The 17104-nt window shown below is 42.6% G+C and overlaps 1 protein-coding gene and 2 non-coding genes across 3 annotated transcripts; all 3 read left to right on the top strand.

Moving 5' to 3' along the window:
• Nucleotides 1–1380: 1380 nt before the first annotated feature.
• RPS2 (ribosomal protein S2) lies at nucleotides 1381–9047 on the top strand. The gene is made up of 7 exons (XM_089682119.1): nucleotides 1381–1537; nucleotides 1619–1708; nucleotides 3518–3625; nucleotides 4489–4662; nucleotides 6521–6680; nucleotides 8111–8202; nucleotides 8921–9047. Exons 1-7 carry the CDS (start codon nucleotides 1400–1402, stop codon nucleotides 9002–9004), a joined length of 846 nt encoding a protein of 281 aa, XP_089538245.1. The 5' UTR covers nucleotides 1381–1399; the 3' UTR covers nucleotides 9005–9047.
• Nucleotides 2347–2486, top strand: LOC149458535 (small nucleolar RNA SNORA64/SNORA10 family). The gene has a single exon (XR_016313416.1). It is a non-coding gene; the product is annotated as a small nucleolar RNA SNORA64/SNORA10 family (small nucleolar RNA).
• LOC149458534 (small nucleolar RNA SNORA64/SNORA10 family) lies at nucleotides 4694–4833 on the top strand. The gene has a single exon (XR_016313417.1). It is a non-coding gene; the product is annotated as a small nucleolar RNA SNORA64/SNORA10 family (small nucleolar RNA).
• Nucleotides 9048–17104: the final 8057 nt, after the last annotated feature.

Here is a 17104-nt window from a genome sequence, read left to right as displayed (position 1 = left end):
TCCAAATAAAGCATTGATCTAGTGCAGCAATGGGCAAACTGCGGGCCGTATACGGCCCGGCGGACCTTTTTAATCCGGCCCGCGGAGCTAGGCTCCTCTCACAGTCCACCCTGAAGACCGGTGTAGCATGAAAATCTGTCCCCCTCGACGTATCTGCGCATGTGCCGGAGATCGCCGATCGGCTGCTAATGCCTGAAACTGGCACATGCGCAGATACGTCGAGGGGGACAGATCCTCATAGGAGACAGATTTTCATGCTACACCGGAACGGCGCGGGAACACGGGGAGCAAAGGTAAGTGAATTGACACGGGGGACTTGGGGACTTAATATGGGGGGATGAATTACTATATGGGGGGATGAATTACTATATGGGGGGATGAATTACTATATGGGGGATGAATTACTATATGGGGGATTAATTACTATGCTTACTATGGGGGAATATTACTATACTTACTATGGATGACACATACACATCATTCATCTACTCTTGGTCCGGCCCCGGGGTCCAATATATGAATATATGCGGCCCTCAAGTCAAAAAGTTTGCCCACCCCTGATCTAGTGCTTTAAAAAAAAAAAATGGCCGGAACGGGAAGTGACATCGCTCCGGTTCTCCAAGGTCATAGAGATGAGTGGCGGCCATCTTTCCTTCACTCATCTCTATGCCCAGCGCCGGGATTGATTGGTTTCTCAGGTAAGGCTGAACTACCGAGTGGAGGCGAGGGGCGGGGTTTTTTTGGTACCTTTTTTTTCATTTTGGCCAACGGCCGAAAGGTGTTTTTGGCTGAAAATTTTCAGCCACTGAAGTTTCGGTGCATCCCTAATTGTCTGACTGAGGCTTAGTAGATGGGCCAGAAAAATTCCTGATCCCACTCGGCACATTGCTCCTAAAATGTTTAAAGAACAAAATCGTCATGTAGAATCACCGGAGTAGACTGCCGCAGTGTGAATGTTGCCTCCTGGGATCCCAAGAGGTTTGCAGAAGGCATGTCACCATCTCCTGGGGTGGGGGACAAGCTATTTACAGCTCGGAAAACCTAAAAATGTGTAATGGAGAGGAAGGAGGGAATGGACAGAATGACAAATGGTGGGGGGGTCCCTTTTTTAAGAACTGGTTTGTGACCCCCGTTACCCTAAATGGGGATATTTTACCTTCTGTCCCTGTGACACCTGTACAGGAAATCGGGGTAAGAGGTTGTCATGGCACAGGAAAGCATGGTGAGCAAAAGTAAAAAATTCACACTCTTCCTCAGTCTTCCGTATCGGGAAATCTCCCATCTCACCCTGGCGGGTTCTAACCCTTCCACAGAAGAAGTGATCCTAAAGAGTCGAGTGATTTGGATCATCTAGAACTCTGGCGGTAATCTCTTTGCATTGTCTCTTCTATTGCAGCAAATGGCGGACGACGCCGGTGCTAACAGGGGAGGTTTTCGGGGGGGCTTCGGCAGTGGAGGCCGGGGTCGCGGACGTGGAAGAGGCAGGGGCCGTGGAAGAGGACGTGGAGCCCGCGGGGGGAAAGCCGATGACAAGGAAGTGAGTAGAGATCTGGTAGCTGTTGGCTGATTTCAGGGGGGTGTATTGATTGCTGCATCTTGACTGTCTTTTGTTGTACAGTGGGTTCCCGTCACCAAACTCGGCCGCCTGGTCAAGGACATGAAGATCAAGTCCCTGGAGGAGATCTACCTCTTCTCCCTGCCTATTAAGGTAAAGATTCCTGGTCTGTTGGGGTCTATCGCTGGGACTTCAGCACACCCACACCAGCTCTGCCTATAGCCTACTACTTTAATTTTAGAGTGGGGAGGGATTAGAACACCTGATTTGGGTTTTTTTTGTTTTCTTTGTGTGCGTTTCTTGTTTTCTTTGCGTGTGCGTTTCTTGTTTTCTTTGCGTGTGCGTTTCTTGTTTTCTTTGCGTGTGCGTTTCTTGTTTTCTTTGCGTGTGCGTTTCTTGTTTTCTTTGCGTGTGCGTTTCTTGTTTTCTTTGCGTGTGCGTTTCTTGTTTTCTTTGCGTGTGCGTTTCTTGTTTTCTTTGCGTGTGCGTTTCTTGTTTTCTTTGCGTGTGCGTTTCTTGTTTTCTTTGCGTGTGCGTTTCTTGTTTTCTTTGCGTGTGCGTTTCTTGTTTTCTTTGCGTGTGCGTTTCTTGTTTTCTTTGCGTGTGCGTTTCTTGTTTTCTTTGCGTGTGCGTTTCTTGTTTTCTTTGCGTGTGCGTTTCTTGTTTTCTTTGCGTGTGCGTTTCTTGTTTTCTTTGCGTGTGCGTTTCTTGTTTTTTTTTTTCGTTTGTGTGTGTGTGTGTGTGTGTGTTTCTTCCAAGGTAATGTCCATATTTCATTCTACTACTCTGGAGGTCTCTCAGCTCTGCTCAGTTGCACGTTTCGGAGTTGTGTGATTGTCGTTACAAGAGAGACATAGCAATGAGCTCCGTATGCACGGCAGGTCGACCTCTCCAAGTGGTCTACCTGTTCCTGTTTTGAAGCTCAACATAGATGACCATGATGTTAGAGGTGATCTGGGTAATGTCAGTGCAAAGTGATGTGTGCCATAGTCATCACATTTAGGTGTGTAAGAACTGAATCACTTCTCCAAATAAGTGTGACTTAGGTTTTTGGGGGGTGTTTTTGTGTTGTGTTTTTTTTATTTTTTTTTTGTGTGTGTTTTTTGTGTGTTTTCTGTGTGCGTTTTTGGTTTTTCTTCTTTTTTTTTTTTTTCTTTTGTGTTTTTTTCAGTCATTACAAGAATTTTTTGTCTTGACTGTTCTCACTGACAGTGAATGAAGATCCCAAATTTTGAGTGGGCACCAGAACAGGAAAAGAGGGGAAACCATTCAGTGGTGACACCAGTTCCAGTGATGACCAGAGATTTAGATATTTCCTCATTTCCTGTTTTGTCTATGGGACATAAAGTGAAGGAAAGTCTCCCTGGTGGGATACAGATGGCAAATAAACTCACAGGGGTTTAACCTTCTTACCAAGTTTTGCCTTCAGTTTCCCTTTTTGCTACCACTGATATATGGCAGGATGGGGGGAGGGGGGGTGTACACACTCGTGCTGTAATGTGTGTAAATCTGACAGCCAGTTTGGTGGCAGCGATTGGGCAGCTGTACAGCCCCCCACCACCCTTTTTGAACCAGGTACTTTGGAGTATGGAGGAAGTGAGACCATTATACTGTTCCCACGATCCTTGCAGTACTGTAGTGCATAGTCACTGAGCCTGAACACCATTATATGGGACAAGGGAGAGGGGAATTATGGGTGCTTCCATTGCTGGTTCCCCCTTTTTAATCCTTTGCAACAATGACCAAGGAGATGTGTGCAGATCTTTTCAGTTCTGACTCTTGATTGTTCTTGGTTTGTAAACCCAATATATTGATTCTAGGAGTTTGCATAGTAGTGAGGCACTTTGAGGAATCTTGACCTAATCTTGCAACAGGTTTCACCTAAAAGTAGAGGTCTCCAGATCTGGAGAAACAGTCCATTTCTTCACTTTTTTTTCATTTAAAGTTTCTTTCCTCCTATAGGAGTCTGAGATCATTGACTTCTTCCTGGGCTCCTCTCTGAAAGATGAGGTCTTGAAGATCATGCCTGTGCAGAAACAGACCCGTGCCGGACAGCGGACAAGGTTCAAGGTGGGTTTCACGCTCCAGGCTCGCTGCCTTTGTTGGCTGGGTGCAGTGTGTTCCTGTAGCCTTCAGTCAGCTTAAAGTCTGAACTCCAATCAACCAATCCCCAAGACCCTGCATTCACTATATCTGGTCTCCCCGGACCCTGCATTCACTATATCTGGTCTCCCCGGACCCTGCATTCACTATATGTGGTCTCCCCGGACCCTGCATTCACTATATGTGGTCTCCCCGGACCCTGCATTCACTATATGTGGTCTCCCCGGACCCTGCATTCACTATATGTGGTCTCCCCGGACCCTGCATTCACTATATGTGGTCTCCCCGGACCCTGCATTCACTATATCTGGTCTACCTTTTACTCATCAGCAGTTAGAGCAGTCTTGTGACTTCTATCAGTGTCCAGCAGAGCACTGGTTAAAGCTTGTAGGAGAAGTTTTTATTCTCCTGTAGGAGAATGCAGAACCCCTGACCTCTGTCTGGAGAGTGCTGATTGGCCCTGTGCTGATCACATGCAATCTCCCAAGAAGGGGGGAAATCTCCAGCAATACACACCAAACTAAGTAATTGCAGCTTGCCCCTGAGCCTCTGTTCTGTCAGATATTTAGTAGACACTGGAAGGGGAGGATCAGAGAAGACCGGATCAAACATGCTTTTACACACCGTGTAGGATTAACCCCTTAGGTTCCACAGTGAGTATAACAAGTATGCTTTACTGCATATACAGACTTTCACTGTTGTGGGTTTATTAACACTTTAATCATTCCTTGCTGGATCTGAAATGGAGAAGGGGAACACAAGCGTTGGTGTTGATTGGCTCCCGTAGGAGACGTTTAACAGCAGATAATGTTTCATATTTTGATTTTCAGGCTTTTGTGGCCATTGGAGACTACAACGGCCATGTTGGTCTGGGTGTGAAATGCTCCAAGGAAGTTGCCACTGCTATCCGTGGTGCCATCATTCTGGCTAAGCTGTCCATCGTGCCTGTCCGCAGAGGCTACTGGGGTAACAAGATCGGCAAGCCACACACTGTGCCCTGCAAGGTAATGTCAATATTTATTCTACTACTCTGGAGGTCTCTCAGCTCTGCTCGGTTGCACGTTTCGGAGTTGTGTGATTGTCGTTACAAGAGAGACATAGCAATGAGCTCCGTATGCACGGCAGGTCGACCTCTCCAAGTGGTCTACCTGTTCCTGTTTTGAAGCTCAACATAGATGACCATGATGTTAGAGGTGATCTGGGTAATGTCAGTGCAAAGTGATGTGTGCCATAGTCATCACATTTAGGTGTGTAAGAACTGAATCACTTCTCCAAATAAGTGTGACTTAAAGCAGAGCTCCACCCAAAAGGGGAAGTACCGCTTTAAGGACTGCTCCCCGTTAAGGATTGACACCTTTGGGGGGCAGGGGGGAGCCGGTACCCGAATTTGACAGGGACCCTCTCCCACTTCCGGTCCAATCGCCTAGCGGAAGGTGTCCTCCCTCCCTGTAGTCTTTTGGGACACGTGACAGGTCCCAGAAGACTACAGGACCATTCATGAAGCGCAGCGCTACTCACGCATGCGCAGTGGGTACCCGTCTGTGAAGCTGCAAGGTGTCACAGCCGGGTGCCCACTCTGAAGATGCCGGCCTCCTGGAATACAGGACGGCCGATGAAACTGGCTGCAGGGGACACACCACAGGACCGCGGGACAGGTAAAGGGCTGTTTTTTAAAAGTCAGCAGCTACAGTTTTTGTAGCTGCTGACTTTTAATTTTGACAGGGTGAGTGGAACTCCGCTTTAAGAATCTTTGCACAATAATGTGTGAATTTGTACTTTAATTATTCAGCCATGTGAAGAGTAAATTCCTGTTTACTTTTATCATATGCCCATTATTAGGTATGAGGATTGAAGCAGCAAGAATCTGCTTTTCACATGACCAGATAATTGAAGTGAACCCTCCTATTCCTTCTGTACTGAAATGAATTGTAATTGTACTGTCTCTCTTATATTGTAAAGCGCTGAGCAAACGGTTGGCGCTATATAAATCCTGTATAATAATAATAATATATAAATCCTGTATAATATATAAATCCTGTATAATAATATATAAATCCTGTATAATAATATATAAATCCTGAATAATAATAATATATAAATCCTGTATAATAATAATAATATATAAATCCTGTATAATATATAAATCCTGTATAATAATAATATTATACAGGATTTATATATTATTATTATACAGGATTTATATATTATTATTATTATACAGGATTTATATATTATTATTATTATACAGGATTTATAATACAGGATTTATATATTATACAGGATTTATATATTATTATTATTATTATACAGGATTTATATATTATTATTATACAGGATTTATTTATTATTATTATACAGGATTTATATAATAATAATAATATAAATCCTGTATAATAATATATAAATCCTGTATAATAATATATAAATCCTGTATAATAATATATAAATCCTGTATAATAATAATAATATATAAATCCTGTATAATATATAAATCCTGTATAATAATAATATTATACAGGATTTATATATTATTATTATACAGGATTTATATATTATTATTATTATTATACAGGATTTATATATTATTATTATACAGGATTTATAATACAGGATTTATATATTATTATTATTATTATACAGGATTTATATATTATTATACAGGATTTATTTATTATTATTATACAGGATTTATATAATAATAATAATATAAATCCTGTATAATAATATATAAATCCTGTATAATAATATATAAATCCTGTATAATAATAATATTCATAGTTTATAGTGTGACAATTCTTAGCTTCTTTATTAAATTTTAAAAAAATGTAAATTTTTTTTTTTTTTTTTTTTATCTTTCTGCAGGTGACAGGTCGTTGTGGTTCTGTACTGGTACGTCTGATCCCAGCTCCCAGAGGTACTGGCATTGTCTCAGCTCCTGTTCCCAAGAAGCTGCTGATGATGGCTGGTATTGATGACTGCTACACCTCAGCTAGGGGCTGCACTGCCACTCTAGGCAACTTTGGTAAGTAGGTATTTTTGGTAGAAATACATTTTGGTGGCAAAAGACCGCATTTAAAGCCAAACCAAACTTTTGTTGATGTGGATGAGCATACCTGCACATGGCACTTACCAACCAGGATCTGGTCACTGGCTTGTCCCCCTGCCACTATTACTGCTGCTTCTTCTTCAAGGTTCTGCAGTGAATGCTCTTCAGCCACTGGACACGCTGGAGTTGCTGTACTGCCACTATAGAGAAGGCGACGATGGCAGGACAAGTGCAAAATCTGTAGAAGGTTTCATTAAAAATGGCAGTCCCCATTCTCAAACTTCCTAAGTGGCACAGCCGTCCTTTCCCAGTCAGTGACCAGTACAATCGACAGATGTCATAATTGCTGGAAAGCCAAAAATTTTCAGTTGAGACCAGAGAAGCAAGGAAAAAAACCTTCCAAATGACATTTGTTCTGCAATAACTCTTTAGGATAATTTTTTATTTCAATTTGGAAAAACTTCCTGTTGTGACTCCAGGACAGTAAGTGAAGGAAAAATTCCCTAGCACACGGGTGTCAAACTAGCGGCCCTCCAACTGTTTCCAAACTACAAGTCCCATGAGGCATTGCAAGATTGACACAAGCATGACACCGAAAGGCAGAGGCATGATGGGACTTTAGCAACAGCTGGAGGGCCGCCAGATTGCTGCCATGTCTTGCTAGGGCAGGGATGTCAAATAGGGTTGTGAAGGGTTAAAACTTTGTAAAGATTTTACTGATGTACACCTTATGTCGGCCCACCACAAATATTTGTGGTTCAGGTTCTGCTGAATCAGGATCTACATATAGTCAACTTAAAGCAGAAATTCGCCCAAAAGTTCTGCTGCTTTTCCTCCACCTATACAACTTTTGGACACAGATCTTTTTTTTTTTTTTTTTTGGGTGGGGGGAGTAGGGTACTGGTTTTGACAGGTACCTGCTCCCACTTCCACGTGGATCGCCTCCAGCTTTCTGGGACACATCACAGGTCCCAGAGAGCTACGGGACCATTCACAAAGCATAGCGCACCTAGAGCATGTGCAATGTAAAGCTGCTAAGAGTCAGCCGGCTTCCATCAGTTAACATGCTGACACTGGGTGAGGACAGTGCTGAACCCCCTGGTCTTTCTATGAAGATCCTGTTTTTGATGCAAGAAAGTTTTAAAGCCTTGTTGCGATGTATAATTTCAATGAATGTAGGTTAGGTGGCCTGATCTACTTATTCCCAAAAGTTTAACTTTTTTTTTTTTTTTTTTTTTTTTATGGGAATAATTTGTTTACTGGAAGAATAAAAGTTCCTTTACACTATAGACTGGTGGTTGTATGGTGCCGGCTTTCTTGGATGTACATGGCAGACTGCTGTGTAAGATCTCTCATCAATTCTGCAAATTGTATTTATTTACTTTTTTTCTCTCCACACAATACAGCTAAAGCCACCTTTGATGCCATCTCAAAGACCTATAGCTATCTGACTCCTGATCTCTGGAAGGAAACCATCTTCACCAAGTCCCCCTACCAGGTAAATTGTGTGGCTGTCGAGTTTACAGTTGCTGGCGGAAGTTTATCCAAAACTATTTAAAACGGGAACTAAACCCGGTTATCATTTTCAGCCAAGGAAGCTGCCATCTAAGGCCTCATTTACACAATGTGCAGAGACCTGAGATGTTCTGCAGGTGCACAAAAAACAGCTCTGTGTGCCCTGTACACACAACACTAGTATCAAGTGCAGATTTTTTTTTTTTTTTTCTGCACAGAATCTGCAATGTGTATAAAACTCATTGAAATGCACATGAAAACTGAAAGCTCTGATGTCAGTTTTCATGTGCATGTCAGTTTTCATTTTTTTTCTGCATGTAATGAAGCCTTAGCCTCTGTTCAATTGCCATGAATCCTGCACATGTGAACAGCCATTTGATTCTCGGTTTGGTTGAGAGCACATGCAAATGTGTGGGGAATGTAACCACGTGTGGTGTGGGGTTTGGGGGTTTTTTTTTTGTTTTTTTTTTTGTGTTTTTTGGTTTTTTTTGTGTTTGGTTTTATTTTTTGTTTTCGTTTTTTTTTGTTATGGCAGCTGTTTGTTGTACCAAACGTGCACAAATTAGTGGTAACAAGCAGTAATAGTACCTCTAGTGTGCTTTCATCTGTATGTGATTTACTTTAATGAATGGCTTAAGTGAAGCTCACCGCCTATATTGTATGGTGGAATGAATGGTGAACTCATTGTGGTTTCTCTCCAGGAGTACACTGACCATCTTGCAAAGACGCACACCAGAGTGTCTGTGCAGAGGACCCAGGCTGCTGCTGTTCCTGCCACCTCCTAAATATCCTGTCAAAGAAAATAAAGAACAAGGTTTTCACCTTTCAGAGTTGTGTGGACTTTTACTCTTCAGGGTTCTGTTCCTCATCTTCCCTGCCTTGGAGGAGTTTGTCAGAGCTGATATCTTTGCCAGCTGTATTTAAATAAAAAAAAAAAACAAATCTAAAAAAAGCTGGGTGTAACAGAAGAAATGTTTAAAAAAAAAAAAAAAAAGTGTACAAGTAAATATAAATTATATACTTTCCTATCTATTTATAATGCTAATAGCATTCAAAATGGGCAATGTTGACAGGGTAAAGTTCCACTTTAAGTCCTCATGCATACGGGCCATTTTTATAGCGGCTGTTTTTGGCTTTTGCCATTTTTTTTCTACAGCCAGTAAACCCTCCAGCATGTTATCCTGCGTGCCCATCCCCGGCGTGTTATCCTGCGTGCCCATCCCTGGCGTGTTATCCTATGTGTCCATCCCCGGCGTGTTATCCTATGTGTCCATGCACACATAGACTGGAAACAACGTTTTTGGCTGGAAAAAAACAAACCCAGGACTAGTGTGTTTCTAGGAGTCTTTTTAGCTGTAAAAACGCTCTAATGCTGAAATATGCAGTAAAATGCTGCAAACCAGTGTTTTTAGACTTAATTTTTTGGTAAAAAAAAATGCGCTAAACGAAGCTGGAAAAACTCATGTTTTTAACACAGCTAACGTTACCAGCGTTATCAAAATGTCCCGTGTGCGTGGAGCCTTAGGCCTACCCAGAGGAGAAGAGGGCTATGACTTGTTAGGAGGGAGCTGGGCAGTTGGAGTAGTCAAATTTTCTAGCAAGTTCAGAGTGCAATTACTGGAAAATGATTGACAGTTTGCATTCAGGGCCAATCATTTGCAGGTATTTGCTTCATGAGTGATTTTACATGTGAACCGCTGTGATTGGCTGCAGGATCTGTCCACCTCTTGTTGCTTGCAGTGGGGTTGCCACCTGCAGCTAATAGCTGGGTATCCCTGCTGGGTCCTGAATGTAATTCCGAATGACCTTATTTTAAAGTGTGAATGGGGCCTTACATTACCCAGAAGAATGAAAACCTTGGCGACGGTGCCTCCCAGCCCTTTAAGGGTTTCAGGATGCAGGGTGGGGTTTAGAGTCATGTGACCATCGTGATGGCACATGATCGGGAAAGGTCCCGATCGAAAGAGGAGTTTGGGACCTTTCCGTGAGTACCGGACATGTGTGCTCTAAGCACGTCCTTCTTTTTTTTTTTTTTTTTTTTTTTTAAAATGTGGACAGAGCCTGACATTGACAACATTCCTGCCTCCCACCTGGGAGAGCCTTCCAATACCCCCCCATGATGGAGAGAGACACTCATCTTCACAGCTCCGGACATCCCTGGGAACAAGTGTCAGGCTCTACATACACAATCAAGCAGCTCGCAGCCTCTCTTGGATCCCACCTGGTTCCTATGGCGTGTTTCCCTTCTTTCGTCTCTTCTGGAAGGGGGGGGGGGGAGGTATTGTCCCTCTGAGAAATGCTGTCCTAGGCAAGTGCCTTGTTGTAAATACACCCCTGCTAGCAATTGCTTAATTTTATATCAGATTAGTGCATATAAATAATGGAGCATCCTTTAGTAAGAGTTCATCTCAGACTTAAAGGAGATCTGTGATCACATTTTATAACATTGTAATACACACACTAGTTATTTGACAATCCAATAGAAGTTCATTTGAAAAATCTCCTTTCATGTTGTAAGTGCTAGCCTGTGTTGGCAATGGAGGAAAGCATTGCAATAGCTGGGATAAAGAGATAAAGTAGTGAATGAGTAGGTTGGTAAAGAAGGATCACATTTTTAAAACTATATATAAGTATAGAACCAGCGCCACGGAAATTGTATAAGACAACAGCAAGCTGCAGAACCTAGCCTATAAACTCACAGGATATACAAAACAGCAAAAAATAGGTTGTGCTTAAATTCATACAAAAGTGTAACAAAAAATGTGACCACACAATATTTTAAATCAAAATGAAATCCAGCAAAGAAGAAAGTTCAAAAAATCAATAATGTCCAAAATAAACACCAAGTGAATCCACCACCAGAAATGGTTGAATAAAACTCACCGGAGTAATATGCTGATTGTTGAAAAAACCAGCATATAGCACTTGTTCTGGGAGCAATAATTAATAATTAATCGGTGACAACAACACTGAAGAAATGAGGGATGAACTCCCAACAGATGATGATCTGCAAAGCTGAAAATCCACTCCAAAAGGTGATTTAGTATCCAAACTAAGAGATGATCAGACCTTCACCCGAAAGAAAAAAGTGACAATCATGGTGCAGTATGTTTTAAACAAAGTTTAATGAAGAAATGCACTTACAAGCAAGGTGTCCAGACTGACACCAGTATAGACAGCGTGTAATGAATACAAGCGACGCAGCTAAACGTGCACATGCAACGCCTTTGGATGTGACGTTCAGCACACTCCTGGTCTGCTTGCACGTTGCATGTGAGTGTTTAGCTGAGTCTGAGTCCCTTGTATTCATTACACATGTCTATACTGGTGTCAGTCTGGACACCTTGCTTGTAAGTGCATTTCTTCATTAAACTTTGATGTTTTTTAAAACATACTGCACCATGATTGTTCGCTTTTTTTTCTTTCGAGTGACGGTCTGATCATCTGTTTGGATACTAAATCAACAGATGATCTGCAAAGCTGAAAATCCACTCCAAAAAGGTGATTTAGTATCCAAACTGAGATGATCAGACCGTCACTCGAAAGAAAAAAAAGTGACCAATCATGGTGCAGTATGTTTTAAAAAACATCAAACTTTAATGAAGAAATGCACTTACAAGCAAGGTGTCCAGACTGACACCAATATAGACAGCGTGTAATGAATACAGGCGACTCAGACCCAGCTAAACCTGCACATGCAACGTGCAAGCAGACCAGGAATGTGCTGAACGTCACATCCAAAGGCGTTGCATGTGCATGTTTGGCTGGGTCTGAGTCGCTTGTATTCATTACACGTGTCTATACTGGTCAGTCTGGACACCTTGCTTGTAAGTGCATTTCTTCATTAAAGTTTGATGTTTTTTAAAACATACTGCACCATGATTGGTCACTTTTTTTCTTTCGAGTGACGGTCTGATCATCTCAGTTTGGATACTAAATCACCTTTTTTGGAGTGGATTTTCTACTTTGCAGATCATCATCTGTTGGAGTTCATCCCTCATTTTTTCAGTGTTTGTTGTCACCATATTATTCATTTCTCCCAGAGTAACAAGTACCATATGCTGTTTTTTTTTCAACAATCAGCATATTACTCTGGTGAGTTTTATTTAACCATTTCTGGTGGTGGATTCACTTGGTGATTAATTATTTTGAACATTATATTGATTATTTGGACTTGTTCTTCTTTGCTGGATTTCATTTTGATTTAAAATATTGTTTTTTTATTGTCACATTTTTTGTTACACTTTTGTATGTATTTAAGCGCAACCTATTTTTTTTGACATTTTTAAAACTGACAGGGATCATAACCATTCTCTACTCAGAAATAAAGTTTTGGCTTTATGTGCACTTTAACCCCTTGCCTACTGGGCACTTCTACCCCCCTTCCTGCTCAGGCCAATTTTCAACTTTCAGCGCTGTGGCACTTTGACAATTGCATGGTCATGCAACACTATACCCATATAAAATTATCTTTTTTTTTTTCTTCACACAAATAGAGCATTCTTTTGGTGGTATTTAATCACGGGTGGGTGTTTTTTTTTTTTTTTTTTGCAGTCAAAAAAAAAAGGAAAAAATGTGAACAAAAAAGTTTCTTTGCTTCTATTATAAAATTTTGCAAACAGGTCATTTTTCTCCATCACTGATATGCGGTGATATGGCTGCACTGATGAGGTGGCACAGATAGGCAGCACTGATGATGCTACACTGATAGGTGGCACTGCTGGCCAGCCCTGATGGGCACAGGTGCACACAGTTGGGGGAGCGTGTTCTGGAATGACGTCATCCCAGAACTAGACAACGGCACTGTAGCCGTCCTTTAGCTATAGCGCGGTTGGGAACTGGTTCATAAGATTTGCATTAGTTGAACCCATAAAACCTAAGCATCAATCTTAGCTGACGAGTACATTTTCCATGTCAGGTCTCCCATACAGAAGGACACCACCACCTTTACTATTTAATGGTTAGCACTTCCACCTGGCAGTACTGGGGTCATTGGTTCGAATCCCAACCATGGCACCACCTGCCTGGAGTTTGCATGTTCTCCCTGTGCAGGTTTCCTCTGGGTACTCCGGTTTCCTCCCACACTCCAAAGACATGCTGGTAGGTGAATTGGCTCCTGTCTAAATTGTCCCTAGTATGTGTATGTAGGATTGTAAGTTAGGGACCTTAGATTGTACACCCCTTGAGGGTTAGGGACCTTAGATTGTACACCCCTTGAGGGTTAGGGACTGATGTGAATGTACAATATATACGTAAAGTGCTGTGTAAATTGAGGGCGATATATAAGTACCTGAAATAAATAAATACCCTAACCCACTGAAAGAGCATATCAAAGGAAATAGCTTTAGCACAATTCGAACCCAGTAATTCTCCATCCATCTCTCCCGTGGTTTTTTTGGGCTTGGCAGGCTTTCAGCAGTCGTGTACAGACCGCTTGGGCATACAGGTCAATGTGACAGGATCAGGGGCGGACTGACCATTTGGAAACTCTGGCACTGCCCGAGGGCCCCGGGGTCAGTAGGGGGCCCCATGAGATGCCTTTGATACCTTTTTCATAGACTTTTTTGAGTTTGGGCAAGGACACAGGGGCCCCATGATCCCCTATTGCCCGGGGGCCCCATGAGTTGTCAGTCCACCCCTGGACAGGATCACTTTAAAACTGACCACCCAACTCAGCTATACTTACTTTCACATTGCTCCCCCCACCACTCTTGTTGTAGCCACCATGAAAATACCCAGTGTTTCTAGGATCGGGGGGAGTAATGTGCTATCCCATGAAGTAGTGTACTGGCCTAGCACTGTCATATGAGGGAAGTGGGTGACATCACACCAAGTAAACTAAGGCCAGTTCACACTACAAATATGCACTCCAGATATGCTTTTGCTTACAGTTCACACCACACGCAGTTCCCGTGCCGTTTTGATGCAGTTTGCCATGTTCCAGTACGGTGCTGTGCAGAAAAAAAAATGCAGCATGTTCTAATTTTTAGGAAACTTGACTGCACTAGTGTGAACCAGGACCATTGGAATACACGGAAGAACACGGTGGATGGATTTTTGATGCAGAAAAAAAGCACATTAAACTGTATCTAGTGTGAACTAGCCCTAACACCAGGTATTTTGTGGCAGCTGCGATGGAGCAGCGATGTGAAACATGCGAGTGTTGAGTTTACAGAGACCCTGTAACTTTGCCCTGAATGAACAAGGTGATAAAATCTAAAAATGACCGTTGGATTTTGCACACAGATTTAGAATATATTTTCTTGCAGAGTCTGAGGCGCATTCTGGATTTGTGATGAAAATTATAAAAACCCATTTTTAGCGATAAAATATTGTAATTTTTACTTCTCCTAAGCTTCTCCCATCCTATGGAACTCTCTACCCCAATCTGTCTGGCTGTTTCCTAATCTATCCACCTTTAGACGATCACTGAAAACCTTTCTCTTTAAAGAAGCCTATCCTGCTTCTACCTAGTAAACTGCCATTTATTTCCTCTATCATATCATCCCCCCACAGCTATTACCTTTTGTATCACTCAACCCTTCCTCCTAGATTGTAAGCTCTGATGATCCGGGCCCTCTGCTTCCTCTTGTACCAAATTGTATTGTAACTGGAATGTCTTTCATTTTGTAAAGCGCTGCGCAAACTGTTGGCGCGATATAAATCCTGTATAATAATAATAACACTCTGTCAAATACCAAAGGGCTGCTATCCAATTCCAGTATTATGTAGGTGTAGACCTCAGAAATCATATTGCACAATTATCCACGGTTTCATTTTTGTTTGAGATGTGTGATACCCTAATAGAAATAAATAAAAAAAGCCCAGTGTTCTAGACATCTAACCCCCCCGGTTCACATCTCTGCGGGTGGTGCCGCTGCGAATCCACACGAAAATCTGTGCAGCCGCACTACCCGCACAGAGGAATGCGGACCCGCGGGTTCTAATGGCACGCCACCCGTACTGGAAAACGCAACCGTACTGGGAACCGAGGTTCCTGTGTGGGCTGCGTTTTTAGAAGTGCAGGGACTTCTCTGCGTGTCACAGGAGTCCATTCAAATGAAAGGGCTCTCGTGCCCGTGCAAAACGCGGCCCGCCTATATGTGAACCGGGGATAAATGCTGAATTGCAGCTACCGGTAGCACTTTAATGCCTGGCAGTACTAGGGTTGTTGGTTCATATCCTAACCACGGCACCACCTGCCTGGAGTTTGCATGTTCTCCCTGTGCCTGCGTGGGTTTCCTCCGGGTACTCCGGTTTCCTCGCACACTCCAAAGACATGCTGGTAGGTTAATTGGATCCTGTCTAAATTGTCCCTAGTATGTGTATGTATGAATGTAAGTTAGGGACCTTAGATTGTACACCCCTTGAGGGTTAGGGACTGATGTGAATGTACAATATATATGTAAAGTGCTGTGTAAATTGATGGCGCTATATAAGTACCTGAAATAAATAATAAATAAGAGGCCCTGGCACTGGAGATTTTCTCAAAAGATAATATGTGCATTTAACATACTCTAGTCATGTTATTTACATATGTAGACATTCCAAATACTCGAGGCTGCTGCTGGGTGCAGGGGCGGACTGACCATTTGGAAACTAGGGCACTGCCCGAGGGCCCGGGGTCAGTAGGGGGCCCCATGAGATGCCCCTGGTACCTTTTTCATAGGCTTTTTTGAGTTTGGGCAAGGACACAGGGGCCCCATGATCCCCTATTGCCCGGGGGCCCCATGAGTTGTCAGTCCGCCCCTGGCTGGGTGCCACCATTTTGGATATCTGCAGAGCCAGAACGGTCACTCAAGTGACATTTTATAGCATTCCCCTTCATCCCTCTCCTGGTTATTACATAGTGCCATTCAGCTCCAATCTGGGAGTGCTGAAGACTTCTCATTCTCAACACAGAGGAACCTTTGAAAGTTTAAACTTTCAGGCCTTAGGATTCCCGACCGATAATGACTATCTACAAATCACGAGACTATTGGCATAATCAGCAAGTTTAAATCGAAGAATAAAATAAGGAATGAGTTGTACTTGATATCGGACATCCAGGGCTCCTCCATACAATATCATTTTTAATAATTAGATTGAAATTAAACTATTAATAATAACCAAAACAGAAATGCAGACAGTGAGAACAGTAATGCTCGCTCATATTGGTGGCCATTGGATAAGTGACCCCTTCACGTTGACAGCTAGTAATCCTTGGATCCTAGTGCACTGGTGCTCAGTGGGACTAATGCTTCTTATATTTAGATAACATTATCATTAGTGCCAATTGTAGCTCATCTTGGAGGCATGAACTGTTAATTACCACCCAAACCGTACTCTCCGCTCCTCGCAAGACCTCCTACTCTCTAGCTCCCTTGTCTCCTCCTCCCAGGATTTCTCAAGCGCTTCACCCATCCTCTGGAACTCCCTACCCCAAGCTATCGCCTACTCTGCTCACTTTTAGGCGCACTCTGAAAACCCATCTCTTCAGGGAAGCCTACCCCAACCCCAGCTAATACTGGAATCCCCTATTCCTCCTACCACTCCATCCCCCACAGCTAATTACCTCTTGTACCACTAGCACCTCCCTCCTAGATTGTAAGCTCCGAGGAGCAGGACCCTATACACCCTCTTGTATTGAACTGTATTGTTACTGTACCCTTCCATAATGTAAAGCGCTGAGCAAACTGTCGGCGCTAAATAAGTCCTGTATAATAATAATTGCTTGAGGAACCCCTAGCTGGAGAAACCTTCGGGATTTACAGAACCCTGGTAGACAAATGCTACTTTAAAGCTTACACAAAGCTCATAAAATGCTTTGCAAATGCTTGTTGGGCACTATAGTCTTCAGACTAGCATTATGCACCACACAACTAATTTTTAATGGGTTGCAAACA

The sequence above is a fragment of the Staurois parvus genome, unplaced genomic scaffold, assembly GCF_062004578.1.
Source record: "Staurois parvus isolate SC_StPar_1 unplaced genomic scaffold, SC_StPar_1.0 ptg000285l, whole genome shotgun sequence".
Classification (NCBI taxonomy): domain Eukaryota; kingdom Metazoa; phylum Chordata; class Amphibia; order Anura; family Ranidae; genus Staurois; species Staurois parvus.
Note: the sequence above shows the minus strand (reverse complement) of the source record. Positions and strands in the feature narration are given on the sequence as shown.